Here is a 24,065-nt window from a genome sequence, read left to right as displayed (position 1 = left end):
CTCAGCACTTAGCAGGTTCTTAGGCCACAAAAGACCTTTGGGTGCCTGCATTTCTGGATGCTTCACCTAAGACATTTTAAGAAAGAATTGATCTTCTTTGAGAAGATGCTGCTTATGTCATTGAACTGCTGGACCTGGCACACTGGTTGTAGTAGTGCACCCCAAATTTGAAGGGTAACATCACTGATCATTTTTGCACACACAAAGAGAAACCCTGCAGCTTGCTAGCAGTTACTGCAGATGCAATAAACAGGGAAGGATCCGAATTACACTTGTGGCTCCTTGTAGGTCATTTCCCTTTTGCCTCAGCTGAGAGAAAAAACAATCACATGCAAACCTTTCTAGCCCTTTTATAGGTAACCTTGTTCTTCACTCAGAAAACTGAATGCTATACATTGCAGATTTCTACATAGAAATTTACTTGTATCCTTGTCTTCTGGTTTTCTGTTGGAGCTCACCTCTCTTTTTCCCAAGCCATTCTTGGGAATCAGCCTTCTGCACACAGCTCATGTGAACTTTCAGGATTTTCCAGGAATCAGCTGAATATTTCCTAACTCAAGATGATCATAGCTCCAAGCAAGCTGGCATGAAGACTTCACCATCTGATAAAAATCCAATGAATATATGGCTTCAGGACAGCAAGAGAAAAGAAGTTTTCTGAGAGTTGAGTTCAACAGTTATATATATTAGAACTGTTATAACTTCATTAAATAATTTTGTGCTCAGTCTGGATTTTCTATATTCTTGTGTTTTTCTTCAGAATCTCACACTCAGGGCAGTGGAAACCAACAGTGTCTGGCTTTTTATGCTCTTTGATTCAACAACAGCTAGTTCTATGTTTGCTGAGAACATACACAAAAGAGACCAGCAAAATTTTATAACCTTTTTATACAACTGTGAAATAAATAAAAGTATTGTGTTTTATTTATGAGTGCTGCTGTAATACAATATTCCCTTAAAAAAACAAGAAACATCTCATTTCATTCTCTACCATGTGAATTTAATTAGCAATTAAATAGTACAGATGTGAATACACAGTGATGAACCAACTGTGGAATTTGAGATAAATGTCAGCTGGAGTTCATAATGTATTATGTGCTTAGTTCTGCATAATTTCATTAGGAACAATAAGGTGGAAAGCTTTATCCTAAATTATAAATAAATAAATAAATAAAATTATGTCTATTTCCATACAGTCCTTTCAAAACCATTTGTGGAAGCATCATGTTTAACAATATTCCCTGGAGAGAGACATTCAACACAGGTAGGAAAGTTTCTTTTGTTAGATAACAGAATTGCACCACCTGGTTTTTTGCACCTGAACCCTCATAGGGTCCTGCAGGAACTGACAAGGGCTGGTAAGAGCTGCTGCTGATCCTAACTTCTCATGCCATGTTTCTTCTTCACTGAGCTTTCCAGTGCATCAGCTTTTCAGCTCTCCAGTCTGAAGCAGAAAAGGATTGACTCTAGGGTCACTGCAATCCTAAATAACAAACCCCAAAACAAAAATACAAAGGGCAAATGTTTGCTGCTCTCTATTCACTTTATGCTTTATATAAAGTAATATCAATCTGTAATTCTTGGGTCCCTGCTGGAATATGCCAGGAAGGGTGGTTTTTGTTGATTTTTTAACAGGATCTAGCACTATAGAAGCCCATGTTGCAGATCTTTCTTACTTCCAAATAAAGAAGTCTAGATAAAAGATTCTCATCTTACAGCTCAATTTACAAAATAAAAAAAAAAAGGCAAGCAAAGGAACAAATGCCTTTTCGTAACATTTAGTATTCAGTTCCACAACCAGTTTATATAGACAGGCTTCATTCCTGAGACCACATGAATGAAGCTCACCATCAGATTTGATGGCAAATACAATTTAATGGGAAATACAAAGCTGCTGTGAAAATGAGAAAACTATTTACTTTGTACAATGAACAAAGGCAAAGTTGTTCTACCAGTTGCACAGGCAATGAAGCATTTGCAGTATGAATTTATATCCACGGAGTCCTTTGACTAGGAGAATTGTTTGCATGTGATACAAAACAACAAGAGTTACAAGATACTCCAATCTAGTTCTTATTAGTACAGAACCACGAATTCAGAAATCTGGGTTTTATGCTGCCACTAAAAGCCAAAAGAAACCTTTCTGGGTTTTGGTACAAATGTTTTTTTCCCCAGTTTTCTAATGTATACCTACACCCTCTTGCTTAATGCTTTAAAGCTTTGCTTTTAAGGCAGTATCTTAACAAGCTTAAGTAGCTTGCACTGAATTGTTTATTTTAATATAATAATCTCCCTTTATCCTTATTTGTTGTGATGCCTTTTCAGTATTACTTCATTAAAATGTAATAATAATGAAAAATGTAGGTATTTAAATACCTAAGTATTATAGTAATACTTTTTTCCATCCTGTGGAATGATTTCCTTATCCATAGTAGGAGCTGTTGGTGCTACTGTGCAGCTGCTGGCAAAAATTCAGTTACTGTTTGTTGCACTACCTTTGTGAGAGCCACAGGCAGTTCAGGAGACTGTTCAATACATGACCCTTAAAAGGAGCTCACCTGAAGAAGTACGTTTTCTGTTCTGATTACATTGCTCTGCTGTAAGAAGAAACTAGTGAACAATAGAACTGAGGAGTAGGACAGATGTGACTGACAAACAAGGAGGTGTAAGTACATAGGCACCAGTGCCCTTGGCCAGTCGAGACGGTGAAGGTGACACATATGGCCGACCTTCCTTAGGATCTGTTGCTGAGAAACTGGTGAAATTTACCTGCAGTGGACTATTCTGAACATAGATAACCTAAGGGATCAGGAAAAAAAATACACAGTCAGGATGAGCTATTCCAATTACTGAAAAGCAAGTCTGACATTTAGAATATTCAAATTCCACTTGTTTACATGTTCTTAGCAATCTGGGAAAAATTCTGCTATGAAAAAGAATGCAACTAGGTCAGTTCATTGGATGGTACAGATAATATGGAAGTAAATTGTGGTGCTGCAATGACTTTTAGCAGTAGTTCAAAGTTCTGTATTCAAATTAAAGGATGAATTGGACATAACATGGCTTCATTAATTTCTAAGTATTTGCCCTATAATTTCAGTGCTAGTCTACCTGATAGTGTTTTATTATGCATTTATTATGCATTACCTGATAAGTTTTATTATGCATCTGGAAATCACATATATTTTAAAGAACTATGAAACAAAAAACAAACACAATCACTCAGAAAGTTGTTTGTTTTAAGGGGTTGTTTGTTTCAGGGTTGCAATTTTACTAAAAGGAAGGACTGTTTTAATTCCATGTGTACAGAGACATTGTCTCCAACGACACTTAACAAATACAGCCTAATAAATTTAAAGAACCAAGTATCAGTAGAAGCTAATCTTACAATGGAGACCTGTTCTTTACTACTGACATTACTGACATTTTCATTTAACTAATTTGCTTTTAAAAAAATTGGTCCACATACAAAATGAAATGGGTAAAAGCAATTCTAAGCTGAGCAAACATTGTCCTTTTTATTCAGTTCCAGTTGTAGTGGTCTCTTGGTGGTAAATCATAATGGGATCTCTCATCCTCTACAGGTCCACAGTCTAGTGGTAGACCATAATTGTAATCAATTGTTACAACTGGTAATCTTTTACTTTGTTCCATACTTCTGGTAGTTTCACCCAGAAAAGGCTTTCTTTCATAGTCTGTTGAACTATCTTCTTGGTGTATGGATGAAGATGGGTGCATTGTTCGTGAAGAGTATGGTGCAAATCTGTTTTTTCCTCTGTTAAATTCCTCTGAGGGATGCACTCTCCTATTGTCTTCAGGACAATGTGGTCGATTACTGCAAGAACAAATATGAACAGTGAAATTCTTAGAAATAAGCCAGTTGGTTTATTGTTCATGGCCACCACTAAAAATTAACTGTGTCTAACACTGAAAGAACAATTCAAACCCTCATTCTTGTTTTTACCCCCTGAAATTGAAATCTTCTCTATGGATATTGCAAATTTGTTTGTATTAATTTTCCAATTCTAGTGATTAAAATTACAGCTCTTTACAATAAGTAATTCTATTAAACGAAGTTTTGTTACAAGTGCTATTTACAATTAAAATTACCTGAGGATATCTTTACCTGTGGGACATTTTTTTCCTAAGTCCATGTTTTCATTTTTGTGTGCAATATGTAACAATAGCTCTCTAGTACTTAGTCTCAACAGGCAATAATATACTTTGGAAAATATCTTCTGCAAGAGAAGAATCACTCTCCTATAAAATACATATGGAACAATCTAAAAATGCAGATGCTATATATACATATACACATGTGTGTGTGTATATATACACATACATATACACATTTCAATTCTCTTTACTCTCAAATACCTTCCTTACTTGGTAAAGTAAGTGGTGTACAAAGCCAATTCAAAACAATCTTTACAATTTAAAAATCTTCTCCCTTACTGAACCACAGATGCTAGAAAGGATCTCTAGAAGTAGCTAGGGTCACTCAAACTAAATCTCATTAGATGAGTTTGTACAGGGGCTATGTCCATTCTTAAAGGATGTGGGACAGTGGCTCTGGGCAACCCAGTTCAGTGTCCGCCCATCCCGCACCGTAAAACTCCATAGCTCGATGTACACAGTGCTTAGGAGTTAAATATGGCACCTGTGCTTTGCTTTTTTGCTTACTGATACTTCATTTATGTAGTTCATTAGCTTGGACTGTGCTTGTCATGTCAGTGATTATGTCAGGGATTCACACAATGGTAACACTCAAAACTCAGTATCAATGGACCATAAATTGGTCACATTATTTGCTCAGTGCTCACATGCAATGGGTTAAACTGCATTTAAGCAAAAATATTAAGACAGATTTTTACACTGTGCAATTAATTTGTATTTCTTAGCTGGGAAACAGAGGGAGTAGAAAAACCACAAAGGTAAGTAAGAAAACAACGTATGATATCTGGTACTTACCTGTAATTTCTGTTAAAGTCATCATTATCAGACCCGTAATCTCTGTGAAGTGAAGGAGATGAGGAGAAATGAGGTTCTGGCACATTTTCATGGGAAGGAAAGGACTGACTTCTGCAAATAACCAAAAGAATTTAAAGTTACGAAGACTGCCAACAGTTGTAAGATTTGGGAAAAAAATACACATCAAATGAAATAAAATACTTATTTTAATAAAAATTAAAATAACTGTATTAATTTAATACCTCAAAATCATACACTTCACTGTAATAAACATCCTCTGTTTTATTTGTACAATGGAACAAATTAAATCAAACTTAACTAGTCCAATAAATCTGAAATACATTCTGCAATATTAAAAGTATTTTGAAATATGTCAGAACCCAATAGGTTTACTAATAAATTATGTATGTATTTGCGAGAATATAATGCAAGTTCTGAAGCAGATTTCTAACAAATTATTAACTCATGGAATAAACAAAGACAAATCAAACTTCCTTGTAGCGCTCCTGTTTATCTGTATTTGGCTGAGGGCATAAATAAAATTTCATATCCTCTTTTGTCCAGAGGACTTCTTTTTATGCTTCTTTTTAAGCATAAGTTTCTGTACAAAACAAAGTGGGACAAGAATTTTGTTTCAAGCTGACTAAAAGGCAAAGAAAACACAAATTTTAAAGAAGCACAACCTTCTAATTAAGGAAACATTGGCTTTTGACGTTGCAACATTCCAGCTTACATCAAACCCATTGCAACATTCCAGCTTACATCAAAAGTCAAAGCAAATCAAGTAAGTCAAAACAAGAAAAGTTAATGAACTGATTATTTATATAGTAAAAGGATGATTGATTTAAAAATTTATTTAAAAAAATATTTAACTTAAATTTTAAGTTAAAACTGCTGAGGTTTACACTTTTATTCTCTAATTCTGATCTTACAGCTCAAGGATGCTTTACCTGTCTGAACACCATTCACGTGCCAAGTCATTGTGACCTGGATGATCACGAAAAGGTCTCGGCCTTTGTCCATGCCCTTTATTACCATAATCAAAATCTTTTGACTGAGTCTGTTCCTGTAAACCATCATAAGGCTGAGCATCATGAAAAGGTCTGCACCTTTGTCCAGGACTTTTATGATTATAATCTTTCATTTGCATCTCTGTTTTTAAGTCACTGCGAGGCTGGTGATCATTATAAGGTCTCAACCTCTGCCCACGACCCCTCTTAACAAATTCAAAATCTCCCAATTGCACCTGTGTCTGCAAGCCATCGTGTGACTCATAGTCATGGAAGGATCTTAGTCTTTGGCCAGGACCTCTACTGGCAGATTCCAATTCTTTAAAATGCATTTGAGTCTGAAATTCATCATGAGATTGGTGGTCATAGAACAGTTTTCGCCTCTGGTCATGGCCCCTTCCACCGAAATCAAAATCCCTTGACTGCCTGTCTTCCTGCAAATCATTAGGAGATGCATGGTCAGGAAAGGATCTCTGCCTCTGTTCCCGTCCTCTGTTGAAGTCAAAAGACTGTCTGTCTGCTTGCAAATCATCATGAAACTGGCGTCCATGAAAAGGTCTCAAACTCTGTCCATGTCTCTTGCTACTGAACTCTAGGTCGTTCAGCTGTGTGTCTTCTTGATAATCATCATAAAACTGGTGATCGGTAAAGGCTCTTTGTTCTGGTCCCCTGTTGTAGTCCCAATTTCTCATCTGCACTGATGCTCTTAATTCATCCTGATTTTGATGGTCATGAAATGATTTTCGTCTTTGTCCAGGCCCCTTATTAATGAAGTCAAAATCTCGCAACTGCATCTGTCCTTGCAAATCATTTTGAGAGTGGTCATCATAAATTCTTAACCTTTTCCCAGACCTGTTGAGAAGTATTGAGTATCATACTTAAAAGTGCTTCAAGTCATTCATAAAACCAATTCCTTTTTAACCAAGAATTTACATGAAAGACATTGCAAATATGAAGGTATCAAAATTATTAATAATCCAAACTGTATGTAACATTATAAAACCTTCAGTGTTAAAGCAGAAGCTGTGACAAACCTTCAATTGTAATTCTACAATACTTGTTAAACAGGCAAAACCAGTGATTCAAAATTAATTAAAAATAACTGCAGATAATTGCAGAACAATGAAGAAGGACAGGCAAAGTAAAACTGAATTTTCCTAAGTGAACTAACTACTTACAGACTTCTAATAGCATACAATCCCTTTTTTACCCGTATCTTGTTGCTGTTTTGTCAAATTCTGTAAATACATTTTACATGAGTAGGCTATATTAATAAAATCTCTTTTGAGTATCTATGGTATTTTCAATAAGAAACAATTCTTTTCCCTTGTGCTTTTTTTGTTTGGTTTTTTTTTTGGTTGGTTGTTTTTTTTTTGTTTTGAATTCATTTTTCAGCCTATTACCCCTGAAAATCTTCATTTGGGAACCGCTCTACAGATCCTTCCATTGCATGTGGTGGTGGGATAATATCTTCATCTGCATCCCATACATCCATTCCAAGGTTACTAAGAGAGGGAAAACAAAAATCTCACATAAGCTTCCTTTTTTAAAGCATACTACTGACAAAAAAACCCACTCCCATAAAATTCTTCACTTCTGAATGACAGAAATTTTATGTTAAGTAAAACTTACAGACAACTCAGAAAATGCTAATCTTGTAAATTTATTTTAAAAAAATCTGACATGACTCCAACTTAATCCTGCACAGACTATGAAACAACGATAAGAGCAAAACAAAGGACCTTCAATTAATCTAAAAATAAACAAATCACTCCGGTGTTAATTTTAAAATCCATTTACTGCTACAAGGCATCATTGGCACAAATACCTTTGGAAGACGGAAAGGTTGGCTGTTCTTAGGAGAAGATGATAAGCATAAACTTTTTAAACATCAGAAATACAACTATGAACAGAGGGGACAAGAACATTGTTCCACTTTCCTGTATTTTTTATTCTTAAAACGGTTCTACTATTTTTTTAATATCTTGTTCTACAGTGCCAACAACAGCAGACAGACCACAGAGCTTATGAAGACATCTTTGCAGTGGCTCCTTTCAGTTTCTGAGAGAATACAGACTCAATACACTTCTCACAGTATGATAAAAGCCCAACAATGTTCAGTAGTAGCTGTCAGATTAAAAACGATCTTTTGAGCCATATACATTGAAAAGATTAACTAAGTACAGTGCACTTCATGTTATTCATCTGAGAATACACAAATAACTACACATACGTTTTACATCTATGTGTAGTTTCATATTAGAGGTTTAAGAGGGAATTAATTTTGGCTTAGGACTGGAAATGAACTTTTAAAAAATGCCAGGAGACATACTGGAAGATCTTAAGCATACAACTAAAAGCTTTTGTTTACCTTCGCATCGGCTGTGTCCTGAGATCTCTGAGATACACAAGGCCATCCATGCGGTGACCTCTGGCATCACCAAAAGCTAAAGAAAAGAAAAAAATACAGTCTAATGAATGTGGTCAAACTGAGCCACAAAAATATGAAAGGTAAGTTTCTGTTCCCCATGAGATGCTGAATTTGAAACAATTCTAACTTGGCATTAAATATTTCAGCAAGCTGGCATCATTGCAGCATTTTTTAAAAAGACTCCTGAAACTAGTAGTGGTAGCAAACTATGAATGAAAAACTCTTTCAAGTAAAAATAAAAAAAATAAGCAGCTAAAACATACTCCTCCTATGCTGTCAGTTTGCTATTGCTCAAGTCCTGCCTGGAATAGAATCAACAGTCAGCTATAAAATCTTCTATATAAGCCAGCACATGAAATTACTGAAAAGATACTAAAATATAATTGTTGTATTTGTGAGTTTTTAGTAATTGTGAAGTACAACCTGACATGTGCCTCAGTTCAAAATATATACCTACCCTGAATTGCTGCCTCTGGATCCCAGCCTTCAACATCTATAAGATACCTGAAGAAAAATATGACTATGTTATTGTCCCAAAGGGAACAGAGAGTAATATAAAGATGCTATATTTTGTGAAGAATAATTTCTGCTTTCATACAGCCTTACCTACATATAAGATAGCCAGTTCTATTAATTCCATTAGTACAGTGCACGCCAATGAGTTTCTCTATCAAAAAAGGAAAGAGTCTTTAATAGTCCAGAAAGTGAAATTAATAGAAAGCTAGCACAATAATACAAAAAAAATCTCTGCTTTTCTAGCAAAGTAATGATAATTAATGCTTTCTATTTACAAATTCTACTGTCATGCCTGTAAAACAAGAGACACATCCAGACAAGACACATGTCCTCTCCATGCTGGATCTCTAGCAGCTGTTAGCTCACTACTTCCAAACCTGTGATGGCTGAGATTGACTCTGCAGAATGTAGAAGAAATTAAAGAGTGATGGCAGGTAAAGCACCTAACCTCAGCCACTGCAGTAACAGAAAAAAAAATGAAATATGGGTTTGAAAGCAAATCTCAACAAGCAAGTAGAACTGAGGAACTTAACTTACACATAATGCACCTGAAAGTATGAAATGCTTAAGAGTATAATACATGGAGGAAAAAAGGACCAGAAATCTAAACAGAAATCTTTTAAAAAAAGATTACAATAATCGGCCAAAGGCTAAAAAGCAGAATAACCTACTATTGCTAGGGTGTTTCAAATAAGAGACTTCCAATAGAAACATGGAAACCCTAATACAGTCATGCAAAGCACTGGTAAAACCCCATCCAGACTATTTATATCCATATTGAAATGTAATGAAAAACAAACAAGTTCAATATATATATAGTCTGTATATATATACAGAAATATATATAAATATATATATACACAGAAAAAAATATATATATTGTGTTGGCCATAAAAGAAGGAAGCTTGTCTTAGCCTGTAAAATCAATTCTGAGATACTGAATGTAATAGTGGGGACAGAGAACAACAATACTTAAAGGGCAACACTGGTATAAGAATAAATGTATAACTGAGTAAGTTTTAAGCTAGATTTTTGAAGAAAAATGATGATCATCTGAAGAACAAAGTTTTGGCAGAGGCTGTACTGACAGATGGTCTTTGAAACAGGACACTGATAAAACTTTTAAATGACATAAAATATAACTGAGACAAAATATAAGTGTTTGCCACAGATCGTGACAGTCAAATTGCTACAGAATTTCATTACAAGTTGATGTCCTAAGAACTCAAACACTAAAAAAGACCCACCTTCTTAAACAGTATTTGTAGAAAGAATTCTGAGATATTTTATGGATTATCTAAAAGAGGCCAAATTACACGGAGGAAAGTTCTCTCAAGTCTCTCAAGCTGCCAAAATGCCCTTACAAGCTGTGACTGCAGGTCAACATGCAGTAACAAATCAAGAATAGATTCTCTCAAGATCAGATTCAGATACACACTATTCTTTGTCACAGAAAAAAGTACTAGATCCAAACCAAAAGAAAACTAGTAATTACCAGGTAATTTCCTTAAGCCAAAGAAGAGCAAAGGAAGAACTACAAACTAACTTCCTGAGCAAGTTTCTAACTTCCTGACAAAGGCTTTTTCTTGTACTTTTTCATCATCCCACTAGTTCTAATTCAGGCTCTCAGATCTGAAACTTAGGTCAGAACTTTTTCACAAAAGCTGATCACCAACAGGAAGACCCTGGTTATGCTTTGCAGTAAAAACTGTATGCACTTGGGCAGTTAATATATCTACTTTCTCAAAGAGAATGCCAAAGGAACCACAGCAATTATCACAGAAAGGCCTGAAAGAATGGTCCACCATTACTGGATAAACAAACGGGTAAAATCTGCCTATAAAGAATCACTACCAAAGGAAGTGGGAAGTTTAAAGCCACAAACACACTGTGGCAAAATACACACTAAATTATTTTCACAAAAAGCACCTTATCCAATCTCAGCAAGAAGTGTCCTGTTGCACAGACACTGAAGTAGCAGCACAGCCACACTGTGGAAACACTGACACTGGGTCTGTAATCAGATTTTCAAGAACTGTTCAGATCTGAGGGCAATAATGGACTCCTAAGTCAAAAGAACACTACATCAGACTAAATGGACTGAAGCTACCCACACATATCAGTGCCCAGTGCCATCAGAGACCCAGTGCTATTTAAAACATCCATCAAGGGCTGGCAGCTGCAACACTCAGCTGATGGTAAACAATTTGGGTCACACAGAAGGCCTTGCTGCAGTTACTTTGACACGTAACACAAATGTAACACTATTAGGAAGGGCATTTAAGTTACCAGTCATTTTTGAAAACAACATGTTTTGATTGAAAAAAAAAGATATGTAGTGGTTTACATAATGGATCTTATCATGATAATAAAGTGGAAAGTGCTGCAGAAAGCCCGAGAGAGATCCCTGGTGTCATAAATGTTATTGAATATTGAAATTAGTAAATGACACAGTTACTACTGAAATAAAATTTTGGTGAGGTTTTTGTTTTTTTTTTTTTTACAGCATAGGATGCTGATATTTACCATTTCCTGCATTTTCCCAAAGGAATTTTCTGACCCACTTTTTGAACTGTAGGATAGTAGCATTATCAGGGACTTCCAGTCCAACAGTATAAAGTTTCTTATACTGCACACTTTTAGGTAAATCCTAACAAAGAAAGAAAACAGCAATGGTAAAAAATACTGAAGTCTTGCAACAATGGGAAACCTTAAGCAGTATCTAACATAATGACAATGTAACCAAGTTGTTCAAATCCTGAATAGAAACTGAAAACAAGCTTGACACAATTGTATAGAGATACACTCTCAGAAACTACCAGTAACATTTCTACAATAAAGACTGTCTCAGACTTGGAACAGTTCCCACATAAGATTTATTTATCCCTGCTAAAAAGGCTGCACATTAACTAAGGGAGCAGTTTCTTGTCATTCCATTCTAACCCATTTTACAATGAGTAGTAGTATTTGTCCCTCCTACCCACAATCATGTACATACTCACAAATTCACTCCCTCAATGCCTAGAGCCCAGGTGCATACAAAGATTTGCATTCTGATATAACTGTCATTTATTCTCCTTTTCAACAGGAGGCTGATTAATCACAGTTGTTTGAACCATCCAGGGAGAAATTTTTAATTGATAAAGTAGTTTAAAAATGTACACCTTCTTAAGTGGATTCCACTGAGGATGAGTAAAAAGAATCACTTAGGAATAAATGAGAATATCTTCAGGACACAGGATATAAGTCTTCTGCACTTTTTGTGCAGTGCCTGGCACTCAAGTCTTCATCCACTACTGAGTAACCATAATACTAATAAGCCATAAATGCAACCAGCTGGGAGAATGAGCTATTTCCTCTGTGATAAAACATTTATTTCCTATTGGAGACATGAAAGTAGTCTAGATAGCTTGTCTATTCCAATTCAAGGTAAGAAAATGTGTAATCACTTTAAAACAAAAGTTGGAGTAACTATTTGTACATTTTGATCATGCTTGTTTTACCTTAACTTCATAGTATCGTGTGGTGTATGTTAAATCGATAATTAATCCAAGCTCCACATTTAGGGCTTTCATTGCAGCAATTAAGTCTTTTGGTGTAAATTTCTGGGTTGGGGTAAGCCTCTGGTTAATTGCCTACAAAGAAAATGAAAAATAAATATTTTATTTTTACATTCTAATAATAAGACATTTGTAATATTGAGCTGTTTTAATTAGTACTAGGAAAAATCAATATTTAAAAGAGAGTGTTTAATTATCAGAACCACATCCATATATTATATAGGTAAGAGGAACCAAAAAGAAAGCACAAATTTATGTATTCCTATTTAGATGAAAATGCACGACAATGTGAGCATTTCTGCTTGTACAGTGTTAACAAACATTAAAATTAGCTCTAACTTGATAGACACAAAAATTCTGAAAAATTCAGCATGTATATATTGATTTTTATGTAACTAAACACACTAAAAAGCAAACACTACAATCTACTTCCCCCAAACAAATTTTGTCCTGCACAGTAACTCAAAACTTGAAGTGTATTTCACATAAAACATAAGAAATTGTGATACAAGACTTCATTTCTAAAGGTTTAACCTTCTTCCCACAAATGTTGTACAGACATTTTTATCCCTCCTTTATCTCTTGACAGAGTGTACTTGCATATCATTTAGCACTGGGGAATATTAAATAAGACTAAATATCGTGACTAAGAAAGCTGTGTGTTGGTGGATAATGAATAATTAATTTCATTTGACAAACAGTGAGAAAAATGTTTACTCACCCTATTGTAGCTGTGGTTTTTGAAATGTGTTCTTCACTTTAGGTATGAAAATGTATCATATACTCAAGACTGGATTTTCTCTGAACAGTGCACTACTTGTCCATAGTGAGAGCCTTTTGACACAGGCTCAGCCAGAACCAATAAAGACAGTGGCAAAAGATGCAGCAGACTCAACCACCTGTCAGTTCTTTTGTCAAGAAGAAATTCAAGCAGACTGGACTCAGAACTATTGGAAAAGAAGGCAGCCACAGACCACATACTTCTTAGAACCACAGATGCTATAGGGTAACTAACCATTCCTTGTTTTGACTGTACAGATTCTAATGTAAAATGCTAGCAAGCACTTGTCTTGAGTCTGGAAACAGAGACAGGAAACTGAAATAAAGAATAAACAGCAGGGCAGTCGTATCAAAGCTGGTATGTGATTAGGAAGCTTGAGCTGAAAGGAGGAGGATAGAAAGGATGCAATATTCAGTCCTATGCATTTCAGACACCAGTGCATTGCTGAAAAAAGAGGATGTTGTAGAAATTTCAACAAAATGAACATGAGTCTGTTATGTCACTGCTACTCAGCAGTGACTCTTAGTACAATCTGGAACTGAACTTAACAACTTTGAGGTGACAAAGGTGAATCTGCACAAGGTCTATGGCAGAATATTAAAGAAATTTTACTATACGACACAACAGAAACTGAGGAGGAATGTAACTTACAAAAATAAGGTATCTCCAAACATACTGATTGAGTAGACGTGTTGAGAAGGTACGTGTTATGAAACACTATGTTTTGAAAGGCTTGCTGGAATTTTCTGAAAAACTCCTGCTGAGTATTCAGTAGTTTAGGTGTTTAATAGGGCTTTGAGAACACGAGAAATCTGAACCAATTCTAAAAATCCTCCTAATGGCATGGGAAAGAACTTGCCCAATTCTTACTACACTACAATGTTACTGTTAGCATTATAATGGTGATGTGAAAGGAAAGACAGAAAATCCTTCCAAGTAAACACATGATCTTTACTAACAGCACATCTTTTAGGACAACAACCCTGTATCTTCAAATACTGAAACTATGTTGTCTCCCTTTAGGAGAAATCACCAATCAAGTTCCTAATGCACAGCAAAGAAGCAATCTGCTGCATATTTAAGAGGTCTGTTCCACCAATTTTATAAATAATAGGACTTTGACAAACTATAACCAATTGGGTCTTCAGCATTTTCAGACAGATTTACTGACCACCTCTGCAAAGACCTCACAGGCTAGCCAGTTACAAATTTTATGTGTATTCTGCCACAGACTCCATGACCTTCAAGCACACAGTCTCTGGCAGACTTGTCATTTCTCTGTCTTGCATAGTTGAGACTCAACAAACTGAAGGGACAGAAATGTTACAGATTTTGCATCCTTGGGTACCAGACTTTATGTCTGGCCAAGACAGTTTCCCAGAACAGAGATCTATGGCCCAGTGAGATCAGTGGGACAGGAAATGAGTAACATGCTGATGTGGAGTGGTCCTTGTGACAAGAGCAAAGAAGCCAATTATAACTTACTGGATTTTATATTCACAGCTTGATTTGTTGACTGGCAGTCTTGGTGGAAAATCACATGACTGCTGTACAATCCATCCACATCTTGGAGAACATGCTAAGTATGACATCCTTGGTGTCCAAGGAACCAAACCATCATCCTAAAGCTGTAAAAACAGCTGCAGGAAGCAAATCCTGCTTTTCACTTTGACTATTCTTAATAAAACTGAACTGAATGGTGACTGAAAACATAATGGATAGTAATATACCCAAAGAATCAAAATTTTTGTGTATGAATACTAGAGAGCAATCTAAAGATAAAAGCTTAGACAGAACATTTCCCTTTAACTGCTATGGTTATGTCAGACCACTGTAGTTTCTTTATAAGTGCTTAGAAACTTTTATTTTCTCTGTATCTAAAGCAAGGACCTGTAGAAGTCAATTTATGCAGCACTTGTCCTATTTGCCCTTCTAGGACAATATAACACTAATTATTAGTGTTATATTAGTGTATACTAATTATTAGTATAATAATTTATACTAATGTATAAATTAACACTAATTTGCCCTATGCCTCCAAAAACACCTAGGCACTAAAGAATTGAACAGCCTCAACATGACAACCTCCACATATTTTCGAAACAAAGAACTTAAAGATTTAACTCAGCGTTTTTAATAGCTTAGGATGGCACTTCATGTTAGCAAGACTCTAAAGGAAATACTAATAAAAGTACTTTTAAAATTAATTAATTAGTAAAATAGAAATCTATGAAGACGTCTTTTTTAGCTATAATACATTCCACCAGATTACTGAAGCTTTTCACTTATGAAATTGCCACTATGGATCTATAATTTTACAAGTTCTGCAGTGGCTGGTATCCTTCAATGAGTGCTTAATTTCCATAAAATTATACTTTGGCTTACATTGCCTAGACTGTTATTCATATCATAAGCTCTTCCATATGATTTTCCTAAAACAGCCATGAAAAGATATTAAATAAGATTATGAATTTAGGCCACTTAATAGTGATCAAATGAAGTATGCTGATTGATTTAAAAGCTGGATTATTTTTAAAAGATAAAAGAAATAAAGAAAAATAAGAAAAAATATAGAATGTTATTTTAAAAAGCCAGACGGTTGAAAGGCTCAAATATGAATAAATTACTTTTTAAAAAACTTTCTTTAAATTTGCATGTATAGTCATGCTATTCTTTATTACTTTTGCAGTTTATCTAATACAGCCAATTTGCAGTTACTTTTATACATACCCCTTTTAAAGGTACTTTGAATGCAATAAATCTCGTTCCTGGTATGGGCTGTCCAACAGGTGTCAAACTCCGCCATCTGCAAGGAAAGAAATATTAATTTTTATATTTTTTCAAGTTGCATGATTCAACAGAACACACCTGCTGCACAAAGCACATAAAAATTGCTGTTATCATAAAGTATAATTAGGTCCCCAAATTTGCAATTATTCCATGAACCAGTTTCAAAGTATCACCAGGACACTTGAAAAGAGTCTTTTTCCTTCTTCTTCAAATTCCAAGAAATTCCTCTCCTCAAAATGGCAGGATAATATTTACAAACAAGTAGCACCAATATAAAGCAAATCAGATGTGCAAGGTTCAACAGGTAAAAATGTATTGTTGTAGTTGATGGACATTTTTCCACCTGACTGAATCAAACACCTTAAAAAAGTTGCCACAGGCACACATCAATCATTTAATTGACAACGAAATGCAAAGTTTACTTTCATTAACAATACAAATCATCTGTATTTTCCAAAAATGTTTCCTTTGTAATATGCTTCTTTTTCAAAGAAACACTCTTCATTCAACTTTCTCTCACCATTTCGAAAAATACAGAGGATATTCCATCACACCAAAACCTACCACAAATCACCAATAAGATTTGTTACAACACTCAAAACACCTGTAATTCCAAAACCACAGACCTGGTATGCACAAGTTCTACATTGTGCTGAAAAAGCTCTCAGAATATAATATTTCAGAGATTTCAATTTCTAAAAAAGGACAAAAAGCATTATCTGAAGAGGAAATCAAGTTAATCAGCAGATCAATTTACCTTCAAAGAGGTAACTTACTAAACTTAGAACTATTATTTCTTTTTCTTCTGCAAGTGCAAATTATCTCTATAACCTAACAAGGTGCAGCTGGATGACTTAAAATCTACACAGGTTTTTGCATTTTTGGCTAATACCTCAACTATTAAAACACAAAACATTTCCACTAGATTCTTTAACACTGGTGTCCATTCCCTTGCAATTTTCTGAATTAATACTTAAATTAACCTCTCCCTTTGAAGGAAGCATCCAACAGCTTCTAGATTCCTTTCTAATGTTCATAAAACTACACCATTTAATGAAATAAACCAAATATTTAATTTTAAAATAGTCTAACCACTGAGTACTTTGCTTTGTTCACAATTCCCATATCAGACCATTAAAAAAACTGGAAGTTGGCTGGAAAAAGTATCAATTAAATATCTATAATTATATTTGTCATAGTATATAAACAACAAGGTCACCATTCAGAGATGCTTGGAAGTAACAAAGGGAACACAAAGCAGGGTGACCAAAGTGTATTTGGTATTAACCAGTCACAGGAGAATCTCTACAGCTGTGTCTTTAGCACTAACTTCTCTCTGTAATCTTCATCATGAGGCAAAGAACAGATCAAGGCTCACAGTGCAGACATACAGGTGCTTAGTTTAATGGACAACAAATGCAGAAACAACGGATTAATAGCAACTCATCATTAGGAAGGCTATTGCAAACAGCTGGTCTGTAGAAGACATACAAGGAGAGAAAGAGTAAGGGCAAGCTAGAGATGAGATAATCAAAAGCTGTTTCAAATAAAACCTTCGACTAAATTCTAAATTTTTTTGCAGGATAAGTCTTCTTAAGTGAATTTTCAAGTTTGTAAACTCAGCAGTCTGGCAGCTTTATGCTTGCTGTGAAGTATGAAAACAAAAATCTGAGACTATGTTCCATTTACTCCTATTTAAGAGATGTAAATTGTACATTAATCAATTCAGATCAGAAATTCAGGGCTGTTTTAACCTGCTTTCTCTTGGAAATCTATGAGTGGGAAAAAACCATAATTATTATAGATAGGAGCATTTAGAAATCAAAAAGGAAGTATCAAAAAAGGGCTTTAAAATTTTCTTTAATTCACAATGTAAAAAAGGCTTTGTAAAAATTCTGAACTTTTTTTCATATTAGGGGATTTACAGAACAATACCCCAGGATTATCCAATTTGTTGTCAGACCTTAATAAACTTGGGGTTTTATTCTCTTGTATTTAAAGCCATTTAAATCCTCCCAGAAAATCTGCACAATCAGCAAGAAACTCAAAAGCTGCTGACAGCTCTATGGTAGAAAATCAGCAGAAGGCACTTTTCATCAAAAATATACAGGCTATGTGTTCCATGTTATCTTTAAAATGGTATTTTAAAAGGAAATTTCAGCACACTGCTGCAGAACTAAAAATAAAACCAGCAGATTGAAATTAACCAAAGATTAGCTAAGGAAATAAATTTACATTTGTTCTGTTCTCAACAAAGGAACATGGCTGGGAATTAAAAGTGGCCTGGACTAAAGAAAGTCAAACTACAGAATAAGTATAGATAAAGGCAGAATGATCAAAGATGAGCTGCAGGTGGTCACATAAACAGGAATTAGAGGAGCAAAGACTTAACTAAGCACTTTAGCAAGTATAAATGAGACTTGTGACACGTGATTTTTATCCTGCTTGAACGTGAGTGCAAGGAAGAAAGGCAGAAGTCAGAGGTCTTATCACAGGACTTGGCACCATCATCATCCCTGTACCAGTGACTAAGAGCTACAGAAGCTTGAGTGAAAACCAGGCTGGACATGAAGAAACTGATTCTGGATTACATTCAGCTGCACATTTTATCTGCTTTGGTTTTAAAGTTTTAATAGAGTCAGCTGTGGAACAAATGGGTGGTTTTTTTCATAATTTATTTTAACATTAACATTGTTAAGGTCATATAGAAGCTTTAACTTCCAGTAAAATTTTCTGGTTTAGAACTGATTCATAGTAAGATTTGCATTAACAATTACTGTCACCTCTAGCAAGACCATTTAAAAAATACTACTTGGAACTTCTTTTCCTTTTTTTTTTTGGCTACTGATACTGCATGATATAAATGCAGCCTGATTGTCCAAGTGACTTCCATACCTCTATAGACACCAGATTCAAAATTGATGGTAGGAAACACTTTTACAAGTAGAGTATCATCCTTCTCTCCCACTCACTGTTGAACATGCACAATCCATTATGCCACAGTATTTAATATTCCTGTCTAAATGAAAATGCTGATGCTTTAAGTTTGGACAGGAAAAATTCAGTTAAAGAAGCATGTTTATAGTGCATAGGCGAAGATAATTCAGCTTTGCCCTTCCAACAAAAAAACCCCACTCCGTATTTTTTATATTCAAGGGAAACTTGCCAGAAGGTGACATTTCTGCAGATGCTCTTCAGAACTGAACTGGAGTTCATGTAATTATACACACAGCAGGATTTTGGATGCTGAAGCACAGATGCATATAAATTTGTAAAAACATCATAGTATTTTATTACTTGTTACACAGCTTGGACTGTCTGATTCTCCACTAAAACATCATAGTGTACAACTACTGAAACCATTTCAGACACTGAAGAACCAGAACTCGACTCCATGTGGAAACTGCAGTGCAAGGGGTCACTTGAACCCCTCTTTTACACTGGGGTCTCATTTTGCTGCAAAATTACTTCACCAGCACTATTTTGTAGGTTTGAGACTGCAATGGACACTACACCATAGCTCTACTCCACGACATTACTGGTAAAAAAGAAAAATAATTTTCTTTATCATAGAATGGTTTGGGTTAGATAGAGTAAGCCTTCAACATCATCTACTTCCAACTCTCCTGTAACAGGAAGGGACATCTTCCACTAGACCACGTTGCTCAAAGACCCATCCAACCAGCCTTGAAAACACTTCTAGTGTTTTAGTGAAAACACTTACAAGGAAGGGCACACAGAATTTCTCTGGGCAACCCATTCCTGTGCATCACCATCCTTATAGTGAAAAATTTCTTCCTTACATCTGATGTAGACCTCTTCAACTTTAAAGTCATTACCCCTTGTCCTAAAAAAAGGTTCACCATTTCTTGTTTAGTTGCACTATTCCTACTTACTACCTTAACTGAAACCCCCAATTTATTGTATTGCTTGAATTAGCATCATGAAATTTGGATTAGAAGTGTTAACAATTGAGGCACTAACAGGAAGATAAAAGACACAAGTATGTAGTATATTTTCCTTATCTCTTGCAGTACCATTAAACCAAAAGAGTTAAGAGTATTGCTATTACAGCACAGAGATTGAGGTTGTGCTCCCACAGTCTGCACTTGTCCTAATGCTCCAGGGTACCACAATCTCACTTCTGCCAACACCTATTTGTGGGACCAGTAAATTGCATATGCAGGATCATCTAGACTCAAATTCGTTTCCTTAAGTCCCTTCCAGGGTTCACTTCTATGTCTTCCTGGCTTACTGAACTGACAGTGAAGAACAACATGCTGTGCTAGAACAAGGGTGACATCCATACCCTGCTGCAGGAGACTGAGGGGCTGGCAAAGCCTTCAACTTCTTTACTGCCAAACCCGTTACCCCTGGCAACCCCCTTCAACTTCTTTACTGTTTAACCCCTGTTAAAGATGTCTAGCTTTATTTCTTGGCAGTATAAAAACTATGTGGAGAAGTTGAAAGCACTTCAGTATCAGGGACTTTGTCAGAAGGTAATACTAACTTGATAATCAAATACTTGACAGTAGCTGTTTCTCTCCCTGAAAGGTATTATTTTCCAATTGTACAAGTCAAAAGTACAGTCCACTGATTCTTCCATACTTAAGAAATCTGTGTAACCTGAAACCTTCTCTAGTTCAAATGTGAGGGGGGAGGATAAGAATGGAGAAATTATTCTCAAAGTTTTAGTAGCAATTTCCAAGGATGAAGGAAACAAGGACAATTAATTGCTTTCCAATTTCTGAATCACTGCTTAAAAAACTAACCTACTTTAGCTCACTTTTATCCAACAGGTAACTAAAATTTCATAGAAATTTTCAGAGAAAGACATGTTCAAACAGCTTTTTTTAAAAGTTTATTCTAATTTTAATCCCTGAGTTTCAGCCATGAAAAACACTTCAGCTTCTTTATTTTTAAAATTCTGTTCATCTTTTGTTTCTATTTACTGGGTTTTGGACCAACAAAAATTAAAGGAGCGCATGTTTTTTGTATCTTATTGCTCCTCCTAAGAATGCTCTTAATAAATCTACTTAACACTCCCCCTGAAACCAGCATAATGTAATTCTTTCCTCAAGTAATGTATAAACGGGGCAAGTTGTTGCCCCATTAGAGAGTGCCTTTATATCTCGGCATACCCTCCTATCCAAAAAGTTTGTATTGATGTAATCAAGAACACATGGGTTAAAACTCTTAACTTGAACTTCTTTTGTTGTGCTTTATTAGAGCTGAAGAATAGAACTGTATCTGTTTTAAATGACATCATTCTGTGGTCCACATATGCACTCCCAATCAAGTCATCACAAGGCCTGTATAGAGCATTTGGAATAATTTGGGATTATTTTTGCTGATACAACATTACTGTTGTCCTCTTGTTAGAAACAAAGCCACGGGATGTTTCGGGATCTGAATTCACAAAAACATTCTTTGATCTTGTGCATGCAACCACTTGCTCCCATCTTAACTCTTCTGCCATTCCTAGTCAAAAGCATGGATTACTCTCCCATTTCCCCTGTACACATACACTTGAGGGTCAAAAGATTAGGAAGAAGGAACCGTGTGTGGCCAATGAAGGAGAATTGTTCACAGACAGGTTGGAGCATTATACTCACCTGGGGAATGAATGGCTGGGCTGTTCCTGTCTTGGAGAAGATACCTACCTTAACCTGTCTGTAGGTGGTGAAGATGCTTGAGGCAAGAAAGCGCCTGGGGCAGTCAGTGCCCCTCTCTGTGGGATGCCCGCTCCTGCCTCTTGCTTAGTGTGAGGGATACTTACCCATCAGGGATAGTATTCTTCTTTACCATGCTGAAAGCAGGAGCAGGCAGAGCAGGAGGCAGCGGTGAAAGTGGGCACTGCAGCAAAGGAGAGAGAACCGCGCGGTTAACACGGTGCTAATCTCTTTCTCCATCAGTGGGCCTTTGCATAGGGCTGCGTCTCAAATAAAACAAACCAAGCAGCCAGCTGGGGCTTGAAGCCGTCCTGAACAAGTTCTGCACCTCTGCAAGCTATCCTATTTCTCCACTGCTACAGCACGACAAGAGAGAAAGACAACTCACCTCTCCTCTCCAGGTGATCACAAGAAAGAGAGAGGAGAGGCGGCAGGTTTCTCTGTAACTCTGGCAGCAGCGCTGCAGGCACGAAGATCTTCCTGGCAGTCCCTTCTGTCCCACTCCTGCTGCTCGGAGCCGTCTATTCCACCCTTGCGCTCCCAGTTAGAACCCGTCTCAACGAGAAGAACCTCCAAGCAGCTGCAAGAGGCGAGGCCGGCACCTCAGCAATGGAAGAACCATCACCTGCTCCCCCCTAACCTAGACGGCTCCGATCCCGCCGGACGCCGGGCGCCCGCCAACCTTGGGGGGCCCGGGCTGGGGGGGGCGAGGGGAGCGGCCCCCATGGCCCCGCTCCACGGATGAGGCTGATGGGGCTGCCCCTCACAGCCGCACGTCCCCGGGGCAGGACCTGATGCGCGGCCGGCCCAGGGCTCGACAGCGGCTGAGCTCGGGGCAGGGACAAACAAGAGACCGGGGCGGGGGAAGGTCGCGGCCCTGCTACGGGGGGCGGGCAGGCGGCTGTGGAGGGAGGCGGGCGGGCTGTGAGGGGAAGGGCGCGGGCTGCAGACGGTGACAGGGAAAAGCCCGTGCGGCGGCGGGGCGGGGCGGAGAGGAGCGGGGCTGCGGGCGGCCCGTACCCGGACAGGATTTCCCTGGCGGAGGAAGGAAAGGCTGGCGCGACACAGAACCTTCCCGAAAGGGCCGCGACTGCGCCTGCGCGGCGGCGGCGGGGCGGGCAGGGGCGCGGGGCGCGGGGAGCGCGGCCAATGGGGCGAGGGGCGGCGGCGGCTCCGCGCGTGCGCGGGGCGGGGCCGGGCCGGGCCCGGGAGCGCCGCAGCCTCGGGAATGCTGGAACGGGCTTCATCTCCGGCTGCGTGGTTCGAAATAGACCAGCAGTCAAGGATGTGCGAGTGATGTCGGTTTAGAAACGAGCTAATCACCTGTCTCGCTTTAGCCAATTTATTTTGGTTTTAAAAGTTCTTGAAATTTATTACTGCCGTGTACTCCTGCACACCGCTCTGAGTTGGTGGCAGCGGGAGGTGGCCGGGATGGTTGTCAGTACTAGAAGCACGTTCTGAAAAGTTAAACCATGATTTACAGTGAAATAGCTGTTGTTATGTTGGTCGTCAGAATTTGTTTGTTAATACGTTTTTATTTCTGCTTGATACGGTATCCTTTAACACGGCTCATGGAGCAAGTACAATAAATAGTCTATGAATATCTTTTTTTTGACTACGTTTTTCTTTGCTCTGTGGTATCTTTTTTCCTCAAAGACTTCCTTCAGTCTTGAGTAAGTGTTTTGGGGCAGCAATTTTGAGGTGCCTCATGTGTGGAACTTACAGATCCCCTTTCCATATACTGCTTGCGATGCATTCCATATTGGATGAGTCCTCTTGGTGCTCAGTACAAACAAACAGATCATACCTCTTCGTTTTTGCATATTTCTTTTAGTATTTAACTATTTTTATTCCCTGCAGAATTACTAAACATCAGCACTTATATTTTTAATTGAATCATTCATTGAAGTTCATTTTAATCTGAGTCTTTGGGATATCAATAGAAATTGAAAAGGACAAGAGACATTTTGTTAATAATAATGCTGGTATAGATCAGTAATAGCTCTTGTTTTTGAATGTGTGGGTTTGAATTTCTGTAGCTGAGAGCGGAGTCCTTTTTGAAAAGGGAAAACTTGCATCAAGTGATTTGGCTTTGACTTGTTACAAACAAATATTTGTGCATTTTTGAGGGATGCTTGTAGGCAGTTTGATTATATTAGATTGAAGGAAGATGAAGTAATCGTGGCTGAGCCGTGCCTGTAAACCAACGGTCTTGGAAAAGTGACCTTGACTTTCAGGAAAAAGTTAAAACAGCCCACTGAACAACATCTGTTTTCTCTGTTCAGCAGTACAGTGTGACACTGCCCAATACTTGTGATGCAATAAGTGCCAAAT

General features: G+C 37.2%; 1 protein-coding gene across 1 annotated transcript; it reads right to left on the bottom strand.

Moving 5' to 3' along the window:
• Positions 1–902: 902 nt before the first annotated feature.
• LOC128791702 (uncharacterized) lies at positions 903–22,812 on the bottom strand. Its single transcript, XM_053949537.1, has 12 exons — positions 22,752–22,812; positions 21,839–21,915; positions 16,000–16,075; positions 12,432–12,563; positions 11,455–11,578; positions 9,019–9,079; positions 8,870–8,916; positions 8,353–8,428; positions 7,385–7,486; positions 5,922–6,833; positions 4,972–5,082; positions 903–3,835 (listed from the first exon to the last, which is right to left on the bottom strand). Exons 2-12 carry the CDS (start codon positions 21,865–21,867, stop codon positions 3,523–3,525), a joined length of 1,983 nt encoding a protein of 660 aa, XP_053805512.1. The 5' UTR covers positions 21,868–21,915; positions 22,752–22,812; the 3' UTR covers positions 903–3,522.
• Between the last annotated feature and the right edge of the window lie 1,253 nt (positions 22,813–24,065).

The sequence above is a fragment of the Vidua chalybeata genome, chromosome 8 (assembly GCF_026979565.1).
Source record: "Vidua chalybeata isolate OUT-0048 chromosome 8, bVidCha1 merged haplotype, whole genome shotgun sequence".
Classification (NCBI taxonomy): Eukaryota; Metazoa; Chordata; class Aves; order Passeriformes; family Viduidae; genus Vidua; species Vidua chalybeata.
This window is presented reverse-complemented; position numbering and strand designations above follow the sequence as displayed.

Coding starts and splice junctions, on each gene's coding strand:
- LOC128791702 (XM_053949537.1), bottom strand. CDS start 21,867: ATGGTAAAGAAGAATACTATCCCTGATGG. Junction 16,076..21,838: donor AAGAATACTATCCCTGATGG/GTAAGTATCCCT, acceptor CTTTCCTTGCAG/ATGGCGGAGTTTGACACCTG. Junction 5,083..5,921: donor CGTGAATGGTGTTCAGACAG/GTAAAGCATCCT, acceptor GGTTATTTGCAG/AAGTCAGTCCTTTCCTTCCC.